Source organism: Bos mutus, chromosome 8 (genome assembly GCF_027580195.1).
Source record: "Bos mutus isolate GX-2022 chromosome 8, NWIPB_WYAK_1.1, whole genome shotgun sequence".
Classification (NCBI taxonomy): domain Eukaryota; kingdom Metazoa; phylum Chordata; class Mammalia; order Artiodactyla; family Bovidae; genus Bos; species Bos mutus.
The window spans coordinates 38,093,862-38,108,585 of NC_091624.1; the positions used below are offsets into that span (position 1 = coordinate 38,093,862).

At 50.3% G+C, this 14,724-nt stretch overlaps 2 protein-coding genes across 5 annotated transcripts in view; both read right to left on the bottom strand.

Annotated features, from left to right (window-relative positions):
• Positions 1 to 12,336, bottom strand: part of LOC102268085 (L-gulonolactone oxidase) — a 31,513-nt gene extending 19,177 nt beyond the window's left edge. For 2 of the 3 annotated variants that reach the window (XM_070375481.1, XM_070375480.1), the window contains exons 1-4: positions 4,106 to 12,336; positions 1,989 to 2,114; positions 637 to 731; positions 176 to 266 (exon numbers count right to left, since the gene is read on the bottom strand). In XM_070375481.1, coding sequence (XP_070231582.1) covers positions 176 to 266; positions 637 to 731; positions 1,989 to 2,114; positions 4,106 to 4,144 — 351 coding nt within the window. In that variant the 5' untranslated portion in view covers positions 4,145 to 12,336. The remainder of the gene's footprint in view (positions 1 to 175; positions 267 to 636; positions 732 to 1,988; positions 2,115 to 4,105) is intronic. The other variant, XM_005903009.3, reaches the window with a different exon arrangement.
• A 137-nt stretch (positions 12,337 to 12,473) lies between these two features.
• Positions 12,474 to 14,724, bottom strand: part of EPHX2 (epoxide hydrolase 2) — a 91,555-nt gene continuing 89,304 nt past the window's right edge. For both annotated transcript variants that reach the window (XM_070375479.1, XM_005903008.3), the window contains exons 18-19: positions 13,095 to 13,153; positions 12,474 to 12,950 (exon numbers count right to left, since the gene is read on the bottom strand). In XM_070375479.1, coding sequence (XP_070231580.1) covers positions 12,872 to 12,950; positions 13,095 to 13,153 — 138 coding nt within the window. In that variant the 3' untranslated portion in view covers positions 12,474 to 12,871. The remainder of the gene's footprint in view (positions 12,951 to 13,094; positions 13,154 to 14,724) is intronic.

Sequence of the window (14,724 nt, forward strand, 5' to 3'; positions counted from 1 at the left end):
GGCCTTGCAGAGTCTCCATCAGAAGAGAGACCCAAATGTGTTCAAGGCCCCCACAGAGCTCTGCCGACACCATGCTGGAATGCCTGCTTGTCAGGAGCATTGATGACAAGGGTGAAGGGGCCCTGACCCATCCTCCCCTCTCCCTGGTGGTCAGCATCGAAGCAAGTGAACTCACTTGTGTGGCCAGGATGCCGTGCTTGATCCCCGTGTTGTGGGTTCCAGACCCGATGACGCCACCTGCGGTCACGTCTGACACAGCTCCCAGGCTGGGGAGAGGAGGAAGGACACGGTTAGTCTTCCTGGGACAATACCTCCCAGGATTGTGGTGCGAGGCCCCTCAAAGCAGAACAGCTGATTCATCTCCTGCCTGGGAATCTTGTCCCCAGTTTAGCTTGCAAAGAGTCAGACATGACTTAGCAACTAAACAACAATTTCTTTCTATTCACATATAATAGCCCCTGGACACCCGGGGATGGGGAGATGGGTACCCTGTACAGGGATCCAGAGAAACAAGTTTATCCTAAAATGTGCTCCTCTCTGGCCCCTGTCAGATCCTTGAGTGTCTGGCTGAGGTCAGGGCTGGGAGTGATGGGCATCACTGGCACCCGCCCTGGGAATGGGCGAGGTGGCTCTTACTTGGACAAAGCCAGGCCGTGCTTGTCCAGCTGGGGGTGCAGGTCAGCTAGGAGGATGCCGGCCTCCACGGTCACCTGCTTCTTCTCCGTGTCCACCTGCAAGAGACCGGCACAGGCTAGGGTGAGCTAGGCTGTCACCCAGCCCTCGTCCTGCAGCCACGCAAGGCTGTGAGTACAAGCATATCTGTCCCAGCCCACAGTCAGCCCAAGCTGCCTCCCGCTGCAGGCAGCCAAAAGGGCATGCAGGCAGAGCCCTAGAGTGCTGGGGCTCAGGGACTGTCCTGTGCAACCCTTCTAGTCACAGGGGAGAGAAATAAGGGGCAGGGAAGAGAAGAGGTTTACTCAAGGTCACCTTAGGGCTGGGACTGGTGCTCAGGTCCCCTCAGCCATGTGGGAGAGTGGCTCTATGCCCTGAGACCCCCATGGCTGTCCAGGAGTGGTGGGGGAGGGAGGGGAGGAGTAGTCTCTCCATTTCACAGCATGGAGACTGAAGTTCAGGGACTCTAAGTCACTTGCCCAAGGTCACACAAACATCCGCAGTGGAACCGAGATAAGGATTCACATCTGTGGACTCCGGAACACACATTTCACTGACCCTGAGCACACAGCCTGGGCAAAATCAATTACCAGAGCCCGGTCCTCACTAATTAGCGATCAGAGTTAATTCCTGCCATGACTGATGTTTTGACCAGAGCATTTTCTACGGGGTGGAGATGGTTGGCCTGAGCAAATCAGGAAATACATAGTACAGAGAAATCTAGAATCTCTGCTAGCAGAGCTGGAGGGGTGGGTACCAGGCAAAAAAGACAGCTCAGAGGAGCTGGCCCTGGCAGGTGAGAACAAGAGCCCTGCACATGCCTGCACTCTCACTCCCTGGCAGGCTCCTGGTTGTGGGCGGGGCAGGGGAGGGTGTGAGACGCCTGGATTAATGTATCCCAGCACAGGGCTGGTGTCAGACTCCTGAGTCTGTGGCCAGCTCTGCCACTGGTCAGCTGTGTGACCTTAGGCAAGTCACTCCCCCTCTCTGATCTTCAGTTTCCCTATATGCAGAACAAGTAAGGTGCAAATCTTGGATTTGTCATGAATCCACCTTTGGGGGCCTGACTTGTGGACATCCTCTCTGTGGCCACAAGGATGCACACAGACCAGATGTGAGGCTTGAAGGAGTCCAGGGCAGGCCTGTGGGAGGTGAGGGTGACCACAAGTGGACCAGGAATGGGGGGGGTCACTTTGGGACTCAGAGGCCAGGAGGGGATGATGCATGAGGGAAAAGAAGGCTCCGCGTCCACCCTGGAGTCTGGGATGGAGTGGCATGGGGTGGGGCAGAGGCAGGGAGCCCAGCGCTCCGAGTACCTTGAGGACGCGGTTCATCTTGCCCATGTGGATCATGAAGCCGTCAGTGCAGGCGATGTCTGAGGGCGAGTGGCCACCGCCCACCACCTTCACCCGCTTGTTCTGCTGCCTGGCCAGGGCCAGCACCTGTGGAGGCAGCATCTGCATCAGCCTCAGCCCAGGCCTTTCTCTGCGAGGCAGCCGGGAAACCCAGGTGTTGCACCCCCAGTCCCCCAGGTGCTGCCTGGCTGGAAGCCGCTGTGCAGGCCACTCCAAGAAAGAGCTAGAGAGAAGGACCAGAAAGTGAGCGGGGTGCAGGCCAGCAGGGCTTGGAACAAACTTCGCATGCAGGACATCAGCCCTCAGCTCAGTATGAAGCCTGTTTTCTCTGCATTCAAGGACTTCAGATCCATTCAAAGCCACTCCACCTCCTAGCCTTCCTCTTTTGCCCTCTCTGCTCCACAAACATCCCCCACCAGCCATTGAAGACTCTGATCATTCTCCACCTGTCCTCCCCTCATCTCCCACTGCCCTACCCCAGCTCCCTTTTGAGCTCCTATTCATTCTCCGGGCTGACACAGTGATCATTTTTCTTCATTTTTCTGCTTAAGAAATTGGGGGCTTCGAATCCGGGTTTAAAATCTGGCTCTGATATTTAGTATTTAATAACAAGGGGAAATTCCAAAGCCTTTCTGAGCCTGTTTGCCCATCTGTTAAATGGGCTAATAATCACTACCTCACAGGTATGGATGGGGACAGGTGAGACCACAGATATGAAGCAGGTGGTGCTGATCACCAGTGGTGACCATGTCATTCCCACCACTCTCCTCTGAGTGCCCTCACACACACGTATGAACAGGCTCACAAACACGTGAATCTCTCCCCTCTTTGTGGTCTGCTAATACTAGTGAAACATCTGCATCCTCTGGGTTAGTCCTATGCAACCTGTCTTAGGGGTAAGCCTTTCAAGAGCAGAGGTTGGGTCTTGTCCATTCGTTCATTCATTCACTCATTTATTCAACAATATTCATTAAGTGCTTCCTGTGTGCCCGATAAAGGGCTAGGTGTGCTAAGGATCCAATGGAAAACAGGAAAAATATGGCCTTACATCCTTATGAGGGAGAGAGAAAAAAGCATGAAAAAGTTCATGTCAATGAAATAACTGCAGGTTTTGAATGCAGTGAAAGAAATAAGCAAGGAGCTGAGATGCAGAAGATGGGGACATACTCAGATGAAGTGGTCTGGAAGTCTCTGAGGAGGTGATTTACCCTGAGTGCTAAAGGATGCAAAGGAGTTGGTCCCGTGAAAAGTGAAGGGACAGGCATCCCAGGCAGTGGGAACAGCAAGGGCTAAGATACAGAGGTAGGAAAAACCTTGGTTTTTCCTGTGATCAAAAGTAAAGAATCCGCCTGCCAGAGCAGGAGATGTGCGTTTGATCCCTGGGTCAGGAAGATCCCCTGGAGAAGGACATGGCAACCCACCCCAGTATTCTTGCCTGGAAAATCCCCTGGACAGAGAAGCCTAGTGGGCTACAGTCCACGGGGTCACAAAGCTTCGGACAGAGATCAGTAGTGAGGCCATTTCAGGCCATGGCAGGTGGGGAAGGGGTGGTGGCCTGGGCTTAGTGACAACAGTGCTGGAGAGAAGGAGGTGGGTTCTAGAAACTTCCAAGCCAGGACTTGCTGAAGTCAGATAAGGGTAAAGAAAGGACAGTGACCTACTTCCTGGCTTCTAGTTTGAGCAACCAGGTGGTTGGTACAGAGTTAGGAAGACCGCAATAGAATAGGTTGAAAGCAAAGAAACATCAAAAACATCCTTCGGGGCATCAAAGTTTGTTATGTCTCTGATGAAAGAAGTCATATGCCAATTTGCAGCTCAGGGAAGAGGCCTGAGCCAGAAATAACAACCGGACAGTCACTGGTGGACACCCCAGGTGGTCACGTGACAGCAGAGTTCAGTTGGAGCCAACCCCATGGTGCTGTTGCCTGGCTAGCAATTCTGGAGTGGGGATGTGGGTCTTAGCCGGGAAGTCCTCCTCTCAGCCTCCTCTCTGGGGGCATTTCTGATCTACATCTCTGGATGGAACTGGAGATCTGGTGGCTGGACCATCGGGCACTGTTCTGAGACAAGATACTCACCTCTCTGACCTCCTCCACGGACGTGGGCTGAAAGTACATCTCCGGGCAACAGCCATAGGTCCTTGCCCAGTTTTGGAATTTGACCCCTTGTACCCGTGAACCTATGTGATAGGACAAAAGCTGGGTCACCTCCAGTGAGTGGTCTCAGGCTGCCTGACCCCCATCCATCCACTGCCCTGACATTGTAGAGATGGAGGCTGAGGCCACGGCACTGAGCCAGCCTCCGGTTTGCCCTTGTCACCCCTCTGCACCCCTGGGAAGCCTAAACACATGTCAGAAGTTCTGAAGCCAAGTGGCCATGTGGGGGCTTCCTGCTACTATTTTCCTCTATGAGCTCATGGCCGAGCGGGACGGTTGGGGGGTTGGGCAGATCATGCAGAAAACTCAGTGCTCTTAGGAGAAGCAGGGAGATGAGATCAGGGGTGCAGCTGGAGAAAGCAGTGTTTGGGTTCCGGCTCCAGTGTGGTGAGCCCTCTGAAAGACCCAGTAGTATAAGGTGCCCTGGGCTGAGTAGGACAATGGGGGAGGGGCTGCATGAACTGGCCCAGTGGCCCAAGAAGGAAGGAAACTGGCCTTCAGCTTTCCCACCAGTCTTCTCCTGCAGGAAGGGGCGCGTCTGGGAGACTCCATGGTAGCCTTTCCTGGCCTGGAAGCCAAGCAGGGAGCCCTGGGAAAGGGATTCCCATTTGAGGGACCTCTGCTGTGTGCCTGGATTCCTCCACATGTCATACCTTTTTAGGCCTTACAGCGATACCACTGGATGGATGATATCAATGGTCATTTTCAGGAGCAGAAACTGAGGCCCAGAGAGGTGCAGTAACTCCCCCAACTCACACAGCAACCGAGTAAAGACACAGGAGCCCAACCCAGGCCTTCCTCTTCTATCCCTTCCCCAGCACCCCAACGGCTCCTCAGAGCCTCGAGTCCAATTTGAAGGCTTCCCTGTGGCCACCCCTCAGCCCCACGCCTGCCCAGTTTTGCCCCCTGCCCCAAGCCAGGTTCACGGGCTCAGTCTGGATGTAGCCGGTGGGGCTGACCGGCTGAACTGACCCGACCAGCAGTACCATTTGGCCCTACCATGGCTTCAGTGGTGGGTCAGTGGCCTCGGCTGACTCCGGCTTCGTCTGGGAAGAGAGCACAGGGCAGCAGGGCCCTGGGGCAAAGCAGAGGGGCTGGAACCAGCAGTGTGGTGACAGTGAGCACAGAAGCTCAGGGAGGCACAGAGGGGCCCGCCGGAGGCGGATCAGCAGTGTGACGACAGGCTCCACCCAGACAAACAGCCGCTGGGCCGGCCCTCCGCCCCTCAGCCCCTCTCAGGCAGCAGGGTGAAGAGGCAGCCTTCGCAGGGTGGCCGGTTTTTCCCCAAAAGCTGTGGAGCTCTGATCCCAACAGGGTCTTTGGGGGCTTTCTGGAGCTGAAGGACCCCTGGCCTTGAAACTGAGTCCTTAATGCCACAGATCAGGGGAGGTTGTGACATGGGGCCCATGTGTCAGTTCATTTGTCAGAGTTGGGGGAGGAATTCACCAGGCTGCCCACTGCTACAGGGAGATAGGACAGGATGTTGGTGGCTGTAGCGGGGGTGGTGTGCGGGGGAGGAGAGGGACCAGTGACAGCCCAGGCAGCCTTCTAGCTGAAGTCTTCCTTCTCCAGGCCTCAGGGCAGACAGACCCGGGTTCCTCTTTTGTGCTTTGCTGGTTAACCTCCATGAACCTCAGTTTTCTCTTCAGTAAAGCGGGGGCATGTGCCTGTGTGCTGAGCTGCTTCAGTCATGTCCAACTCTGTGTGACCCCGTGGACTGTGGCCCACCAGGATCCTCTGTCTATGGGATTCTCCAGGCAAGAATACGGGAGTGGGTTGCCATGCCCTCTTCCAGGCGATCTTCCTGACCGAGGGATCAAATCCACATTTCTTAGGTCTCCTGCATTGGCAGGCGGGTTCTTTACTACTAGTGACACCTGGGAAGCCCTGAAGTGGGCTTTTTTTTGCCTACTTCTCTGGGCAGACATCAAGGTTAGAGCAGACGTCTGAGAAGCACTGGGACACAATCAGAGCCTGACATGGTATCAAGCTCTTGCATTTGCTCCCGGCTCTGAGCTTCCAGTGGCAGATTCCTTGGGACACTCCTGTCCCCGTCACTGCCCCTTGGCTCCATGCCTGGTGCCGCACTGGCCTCTGAGGCACGTTTGTCCAACAGAACAGATTAATCATCGCTGAGTACCTTGGCATCAGATCTGTCCAAGCCAAGAGCTGGGGTCTAGTAGGAAGTGAGAGCAACAACTCTGGGGTTTAAGAGGTGAGGCTGGGCTGGAGGAGCAAAGCTTGAGGTCAGACACATACATAAGTTCTGGGATGGAGGTGGTCAGAGTCGCACCTGTGTTCTCAAAACCAGGGTCTCATACAGCTGCCAGGCACTTGTGTGTATCCATGTTCATGTGTGTGTGTGTGTGTGAGAACATGATCACACTCCCCATCTGCAAATGTATGTGCTGGGGGAGGGGAGGGTGGCAGCTACATGCTCCCCACAGGGAGATCCCAGCTAGTGGAGATGCTGCCGTTTATGATCGCTTAGAGGCAGCTCAACAGCAGAGAGGAAAGAATGGGATGGGTAAGGAATCTGCAGAGCTCAGGGCCACAGAACAGAGCTGACTGGGAACAAGAGATGGAGCCCCTGTTATGGGCTGAATCATGTCCCCTCCCCCACCCTTAAGTTTCTAAGTTGAAGGCTTAATCCCCAGGACCTCAACAGGTGACTGTGTTTAGATAAGGTTTTTAGAAATAATGAGGTTAAAATGAGGTCATTAGAATGGGACTTGATCCAATACAACTGTGGATAAGAGGAGATTAGGACACACACACAGAGGCTTCCCAGGTGTTGCTGGTGTAAAGGACCTGCTTGCCAATGCAGGATGTAAGAGTTTGTTTCCCACACTTCAGGCAAAATGTGTCCTGCCCCCACCCACAAATGCCTCCTACAGCTACAGCTGAAGCCAGGTTTTCTCCTTTGGGCATATGCATTCTGAGGCAGAACATTCCAGAAGCTGGGTGCCATGGGTGTGGGTGCACCTGGATTGTGCCCCCAAACTGCCTGGGGGCCTTCTTCTGTGCTCCGCTGAGACCCCCTGGAGCCTAGAGTCACCCATCAGGCTTGCTCTGTTCACTCCGAGCTGCAGCCCTTGCATGGAACTCGTCCTCCTCACCTCCCTTAAACCAGGAACATCACTCCTACAAATGGCCCTTATTGAAGGAAATAAAATGACATGAAAAGAAATAAGATCAGCAGAAATGGTGTCTATCAGTTAATTCAATCTGCGTCGCTGCCATCTCATGGTTGAGGTCGATGGTTTATTGCTTACTCCTTGTCTGAAGGACTCAGCTTGTTCTATACTTGCTGAGTCTTAACTTTTTCAAACATTTGCTGGCAAGGGAAATTAATGTTACTGTCCTGATGGCCACTGAAGCTCGTTTTTATCTTTTCCCCTCCTATGCTTATTTTATTTTTTTGGGACTCCTATGCTTATTAATCAGTGAAAATGAGTCCTTAATATACAATAAATTAAGGGCAGGAGGAGAAAGGGGCGACAGAAGATGATGGTTGGATGGCATCACCAACTCAATGGACACTAGTTTGAAAAAACTCCGAGATAGTGAAGGACAGGGAAGCCTGGTGTGCTGCAGTCCATGGGGTTGCAAAGAGTTGGACACGACTTGGTGACTGCACAACTTAACACATTTCTTTGAAACACCGTGAACATCTGGAAGAGTGTTTAATGATTTCTGATTGGCAGATACTACTTCCTTGACCTGCTCAGCCAGCTCATTCTCTTTTAATAAATTTTATCTAAATGGCATATCTACACAGCACTGAAAGTGAAAAGAGAAATGTTAGTTGCTCAGTCATATCTGACTCTTTGCAATCCCATGGACTGTAGCCCACCAGACTCCTCTGTCCATGGGATTCTCTGGGGAAGAATACTGGTGTGGGTAACCATTTCCTTCTCTAGGGGACCTTCCCAACCCAGGGATCGAACCTGAGTCTCCCACATCGCAGTTGGAGTTTTTACTCTTCTGACAGCGGGCAAACGCCTATGCACCCAACATCTGAAATATGGAAATATGGATGGAAATTAGACAAAATGTATTTAGCTAACATCGGGGAGAAACTTCCCAATTGCTAAGAAAGTATTTTATCATTTGTGGCCCGCTGTGTTCCTTTGAATAGCGAGTTAGGATGTTTTCCACGCAACTCTTGTTTCTTTTCTTTTTCTTTCTTCCTTTTTTTTTTTTTTTGGTGTGGATCATCTTTAAAGTCTTTATTGAATGTGTTGCAATATTGCTTCTGTTTTACGTTTTGGTTTTTGGCCCCGAGGCATGTGGGATCTTAGTCCTGGATCAGGGATCAAACTACCAGCCCCTGCACTGGAAGACGAAATCTCAACCATTGGACCACCAGGGAAATCTCCAATTCTTGTTTCTAAAATCTTTGAGCTTCTGATCTATATATTTTCTTCTCTGACCTACATATTTTAACCATTGTTTGGTTTTAATTTGTGTTCATGTTAACATCAGTGTGAACAGTGGGCCTTAGAATCACTGCCAGGTCTATTCTAAATAGACCCACTTTTAGAAGACATTTCTCCTGGAAACCTTGGACACTGCTAGTTGACAGTCACTGGGTGTGAGGACAGTGCCTGTGAGTGAGCGTGGCATTCCTGCCCCCAGTGGGATGTGGGTGTCATAGAGAACGTGGGGTCTGCCATGCTTCTTTTAAAAGGCTCACTAGGTGGCTCAGTGGTAAAGAACCCTCCTGCCAACGTAGGAGATGCAGGTTTGATCCCTCGATCGGGAAAGTCTCCTGGAGAAGGAAATGGCAATACACTATAGTATTCTTGCCTGGGAAATCCCATGGACAGAGGAGCTTGGCAGGCCACAGTCCATGGGGTCCCAAAAGAGTTGGACATGAGTGAGCACTAGCTCCCTCCGCAGAGGTAAAGACACTTTGTTATTTATGCCTTCGTAGTCTGAAATAAGGGAGAAGGCAATGGCACCCCACTCCAGTACTGTTGCCCAGAAAATCCCATGGATGGAGGAACCTGGTAGGCTGCAGTCCATGGGGTCGCTAAGTCAGACACGACTGAGCGACTTCACTTTCACTTTCCACTTTCATGCATTGAGAAGGAAATGGCAACCCACTACAGTGTTCTTGCCTGGAGAATCCCATGGACGGAGTAGCCTGGTAGGCTTCAGTCCTTGGGGTCGCACAGAGTCGGACACGACTGAAGCGACTTAGCAGCAGCAGCAGTCCGAAATAAAAATAACATTTAAAAAAAATCAAAGCAGTTTGAACATACATCAAACAAGTTGCACTTAACATGGCCTCTGAAAAGTATTTTTGGGAATGACCTAAAAACTTTTTCCCGATGAAGCAATTTTTTTTTTTTAATGACCTGCAGTCTTGTACGACTGGTGATATTTGTGGTGCAGTGCTATGGACTTGATTCATCTGGCCCTTATTTGCCAAAAGAGAATTTCTGAACATTTTGAATAGTTTATGGAGATTTCTGCGTAGAATTCTGGAAACTCAAACCGGTTGAAGAGGTTTGCCTACTTGTGTTTTTTCTGATGAAAGATGTTTTAAGATTTTTCTTTCCAGTGACTGGGCTTCCCTGGTGTCTCAGACAGTGAAGCGTCTGCCTGCAATGCTGGAGACCTGGGTTCGATCCCTGGGTTGGGAAGATCCCTTGGAGAAGGAAATGGCAATCTACTCCAGTATTCTTGCCTGGAAAATTCCATGGATGGAGGAGCCTGGTGGGCTATGGGGTGGCAAAGAGTCGGACACGACTGAGCGACTTCACTTTCACTTTCTTCTAGCAACTGCTCCCTGACAAATAAGCCTGGACACAGTGAAATAATGTTATCTGGATTTTGTAGTCATCCCCCTGGGGCACACATTTGCATTTGAAATGAGTCCTTTAATTCTCAGATCCAAAAGAGAGGAGCTGGTGGTGGACTGGTTGGGAGTTTAAAGTCCTCAGAAACCTTGTCCTGGGATAAACTGGAAAGTTCAGTCCAGTGGCTCAGTTGTGTCAGACTCTCTGCGACCCCATGGACTGCAGCACCCCAGGCTGCCCTGTCCTTCACGAACTCCCAGAGCTTGCTCACGTTCATGTCTGTTGAGTTGGTGATGCCATCCAACCATTTCATCCTCTGTTGTCCCCTTCTCCTCCTGCCTTCAATCTTTTTCAGCATCAGCGTCTTTTCTAATGAGTCAGCTCTTCGTATCAGGTGGCCAAAGTACTGGAGCTTCAGCTACAGCATCAATCCTTCCAATGAATATTAAGGATTGCTTTCCTTTAGGATGGACTGGTTGGATCTCCTTGCTGTCCAAGGGACTCTTAAGAGTCTTCTCCAACACCACAGTTCAAAAGCATCAATTCTTGAGGGCTCAGCTTTCTTTACGGTCCAACTCTCACATCCATACATGACTACTGGAAAAACCATAGCTTTGACTATATGGACCTTTGTCAGCAAAGTATTGCCTCTGTTTTTTAATATGCTCTCCAGGTTTGTCATGGCTTTTCTTCCAAGGAGCAAGTGTCTTTTAATTTCATGGCTGCAGTCACCATCTGCAGTGATTTTGGAGCCCAAGAAAATAAAGTCTGTCACTGTTTCCATTGTTTCCCCATCTATATGCCATAGAGTGATGGGACCGGACGCCATGATCTTAGTTTTCTGAATGCTGAGTTTTAAGCCAGCCTTTCCACTCTCCTTTTTAACTTTCATCAAGAGGCTCTTTAGTTCCTGTTCACTTTCTGCCATAAGGGTGGTGTTATCTGCATACCTGAGGTTATTGATATTTATCCCGGCAATCTTGATTCCAGCTTGTGTTTCATCCAACCCAGCATGATGTACTCTGCACATAAGTTAAACAAGCAAGGTGACAATATACAGCCTTGATGTACTCCTTTCCCAATTTTGAACAAGTCCATTGTTCCATGTCTGGTTCTAATTGTTGCTTCTTGACCTGCATACAGATTTCTCAGGAGGCAGGTAAGGTAGTAAGGTATTCCCATCTCTTTAAGAATTAAAAACGGAAAACTTACAGTTAATGCTTGGAACACTTTCTCTGTGCCAGGCACTGCTCCAGGGGTCCTGCATGTATTCAGTCATTTAATACAACTGTTGGGGTCACTATGAAGAAAGCAGGAGAGACTCCATCTTAAAGCCTGTCATACATCTTAAAGAAAGGATGTGAACTGGGCCTGAATTCTGCTCAAGAATGAGGAAACCATTGCTAACAAAAAACAGGTTTCCTTCCCTCCCTATAGATGGCAAATGGAGATTGTAGTTGAAGTCTGATTGCCCTTGGACCCGTTGGAGTAACAAACTGTACTCTGCTGTCTTGAGTGTCCTCCAAGATGTGTTTTGTGACTCCACATTCCACAACACAACCACTAAGAGTTTAGTGCTATTAATGTCCCTTTTTTTAACAGAGGAAGCTGAGGCAGAGGAAACCCTTTCTTGAGGTCACACTGTGATCGGTGGCCCAGCAGAGTTTGATCTGGGTAGTCTGACTCCAGATTTAGAAAAGAGAAGAGCTTTTGCTGGAAGGAGCTCTGCTTGAAGAACCAGATACCATGTGTCTGAATCTAGGCTCTGTCCCACAGTAGCCCAGTGACCTTGGGCAAGTTATCCGACCCTCAGTTTTCCTAATCTGCTAAATGGGAAGAATAAGAGATGGTCTGTATGGGGCTCCAGGCACACAGAAGTACTTAAAAATGAGCTTCTGGGACTTCCCTGGGGGTCCAGTGGCTAAGACTTCATGCTCCCAATGCAGGGGGCCTGGGTTTAACCCATGGTCAGGAAGCTAGATCCCATATGCTGCAACAAAGAGTTCATACGCTGCAACTAAAGATCCTGTGCACCACAACTAAGATCAGGCATAGCCAAATAAATAAAAATAAATATTTTTTTTAAAAGAAGCATGATAGCTGCTAACATTTCTAACCTATCCCTTGCTTTCTACATATACCTAGATATACATGCCATTTTTTTTCCTAGTTAATTTATATTCATCAGAATTCAGCCTGGTGACACCACCTTGTCCACAAGACTGCCCTGCAGGAAGAGCAGCGAGGGAGGTGAGCATAAGTTACTGAGGACACCGTGCCAGGGGAGCAGGGAGACAGGGTGAAAGGCTAAGTGTGGCTGGCTGGTGGCCCCTCTATCCGACAGCACAGATTATTTTTATAACATCAGAAAGTTCTACCCGACAGCGTTGTTCTAGGCCATGCAGAGTCTTGCAGACACAAGTGCAGAGGGAACTGGATTCACAGTTACCCTGCCTTCCTCCCAAGAATGAAAACAGCAGTATCATCATTGCCTTTGCTTTATTGAATAAAGGAGCTCTCATCTCTGCTGAAAAGCGTCTCAATTGCTGATTCTGCATAATCAAAATAGTGAATTGATCCGTTAAAGAGAAATCACCCCCTGATCATCTCATTCTGTCCTCCACAGAACACTAACCACCCTTAGAGACAAATTGATGCCTTTGTACCCAGAGAATTAATCACATGTGATTTTTCCCATATCTAAAATTAGGTCAGACTTGACTCATTTCATTGAAAGAAAAGCATTCTTGGCTGCAAACCCCTTCTGAATGATGCTGCTGGTTTTGAAAGACACATGTAAAGCTTCATGTGGGTACCAGAGCAGTTCCCCAGCAGATGAAGAGGTCAGAATGCCTGCTGGCAGCTGACACATCACACCCTAAAGCTTTGAGACCACCGGCAGGTCCCGGGCGTCAGTCTCCAGCCACTCAATGAGGATCCGATTCAACTCAGTGGGCCTGGAAAGGGAACAGAAGGCAATTCCCATTTGTCTCCACCCACTCACCTGGCTCGCGGGAAGGTAGGGGTGACGAAGCGAGCAGCTCATTGGAGGTGAACAGGGAGCCCTGCTGTCCCCCACCCAGGGACCCCCATCTCCTTACTTCTCCATCTGTGTCCAGTGTCCACAATCCTTAATGTGTCCCCTTTTCAGGTGGGGAATCTGGAAGAAAATCCCACCCAGAAAAGTAAATGGCAGAAGGCAAGTTTTCTGCTCTCCACAGGCCACCCTGCTGAAAACCCCACATTATTTACAAAAGGAATGACCACTGCTCAAGTTCCTACTATGTATTAGGTGCTCTAAACACACTGCACCATTTAACCTTGACCATGATCCTCTGGGTAACTTGAAGGCTCAGAAAAGAAGCTAGGTGACTGGCCCAAAGCCACACAGAAAGTGGCTGAGCTAAGACTCAAATTCAGGCTGACCCATACTCATCACAACAGACTGCCTCCCTTCAGAACCATTAGGACTTGGTCCATTCGCTACCTGGAAAAGGCCAAGTCAAGCTTGGTTGACTCTTGCCCTGCAGCCATGATCTTGTCCCCTCCCCAGGCTGCCTCCCTCTTCCCTGGTGGTCTCCGTGCAGGGCTGTTCCGCCTCTCTTTGGCACCTGAACCCCCAAAGTAGGTCACAGCCCTTTCTTGACTGGTTCCACAGTCCACAAAGGGCGTCCTTTGCAGCAGCCCTTGAAACACAGTCTCTCTGTCGCACGAGATGATGCTAACAAAGCCACGGCCAAGTGCAGGCGAATGCTCTCAGTATCCAGCCCCAATACTTGAGCAGTCATGGTGACCCCACTCAAGACCTCCCAGTTCCCACCAACCTCCAAGCTTTTGTCAGAGAACACTTCCAAATCACAGCTTTGACTCTTGAGAGTCTCTTGGACAGCAAAGAGATCAAACCAGTCAATCCCCAGAAATCAACCCTGAATATTCATTGAAAGGACTGGTGCTTAAGCTGAAGCTCCAATACCTTGGCCACCTGATGTGAAAAACTAGATGCTGGGAAAGATTGGAAAAGACCCTGATGCTGGGAAAGATTGAAGGCAGGAGAAGGGGATGACAGAGGATGAGATGGTTGGATGGCATCACTGACTCAATGGACATAAGTTTGAACAAACTCCTGGAGGTGGTGATAGGTAAGCCTGACATGTGGCAATCCATGAGGTCACAAAGAGTCGGACGCCACTTAGCGACTGAACAACAACAACAATTCCACTTCAGTGGGCTCCATGCGCTTAGGTCCATGCAGCTCAGCAGCTCCTAGCAGGCTCAGGGAGACCCTGATGCCTATCGGGTTCCTACCATGCTCTGAGCTCTTTCATCTACCCTCACCTCTCAACACCCCATCTCGTCTCCCATTCTCTCTCTGCCAGGCAAGCCTTAAGAGTTCCTCAAGCCCAGAAGTGGTGGTCAGCATTTCTGTGAAGCCCCTGCTCCCAGCTGTGCCCCCATCCTCCCAAGCCTCTTGGGTACCGCATTAACTGCTGGCCATGAGCTCCTGCATGGTGGGCTCCGTACCTTCTTCATCTTTACCTCCCTGGTACCTAGCACTGTCCCAATGCGTCTCAGTGCACTGTAAAAGCCCATGAGATGAAAGAGTGAGTGATGAGAGACTGCAGCAGGGTGGTGGAAAGGAGGTCTTAATTGCTACTCCCAAAGGTGACTATCTCACTGTGGAGGAAGGCCTTATTAAGCAAGTGGTTTCCCTGAACATCCCACTCTGCATCC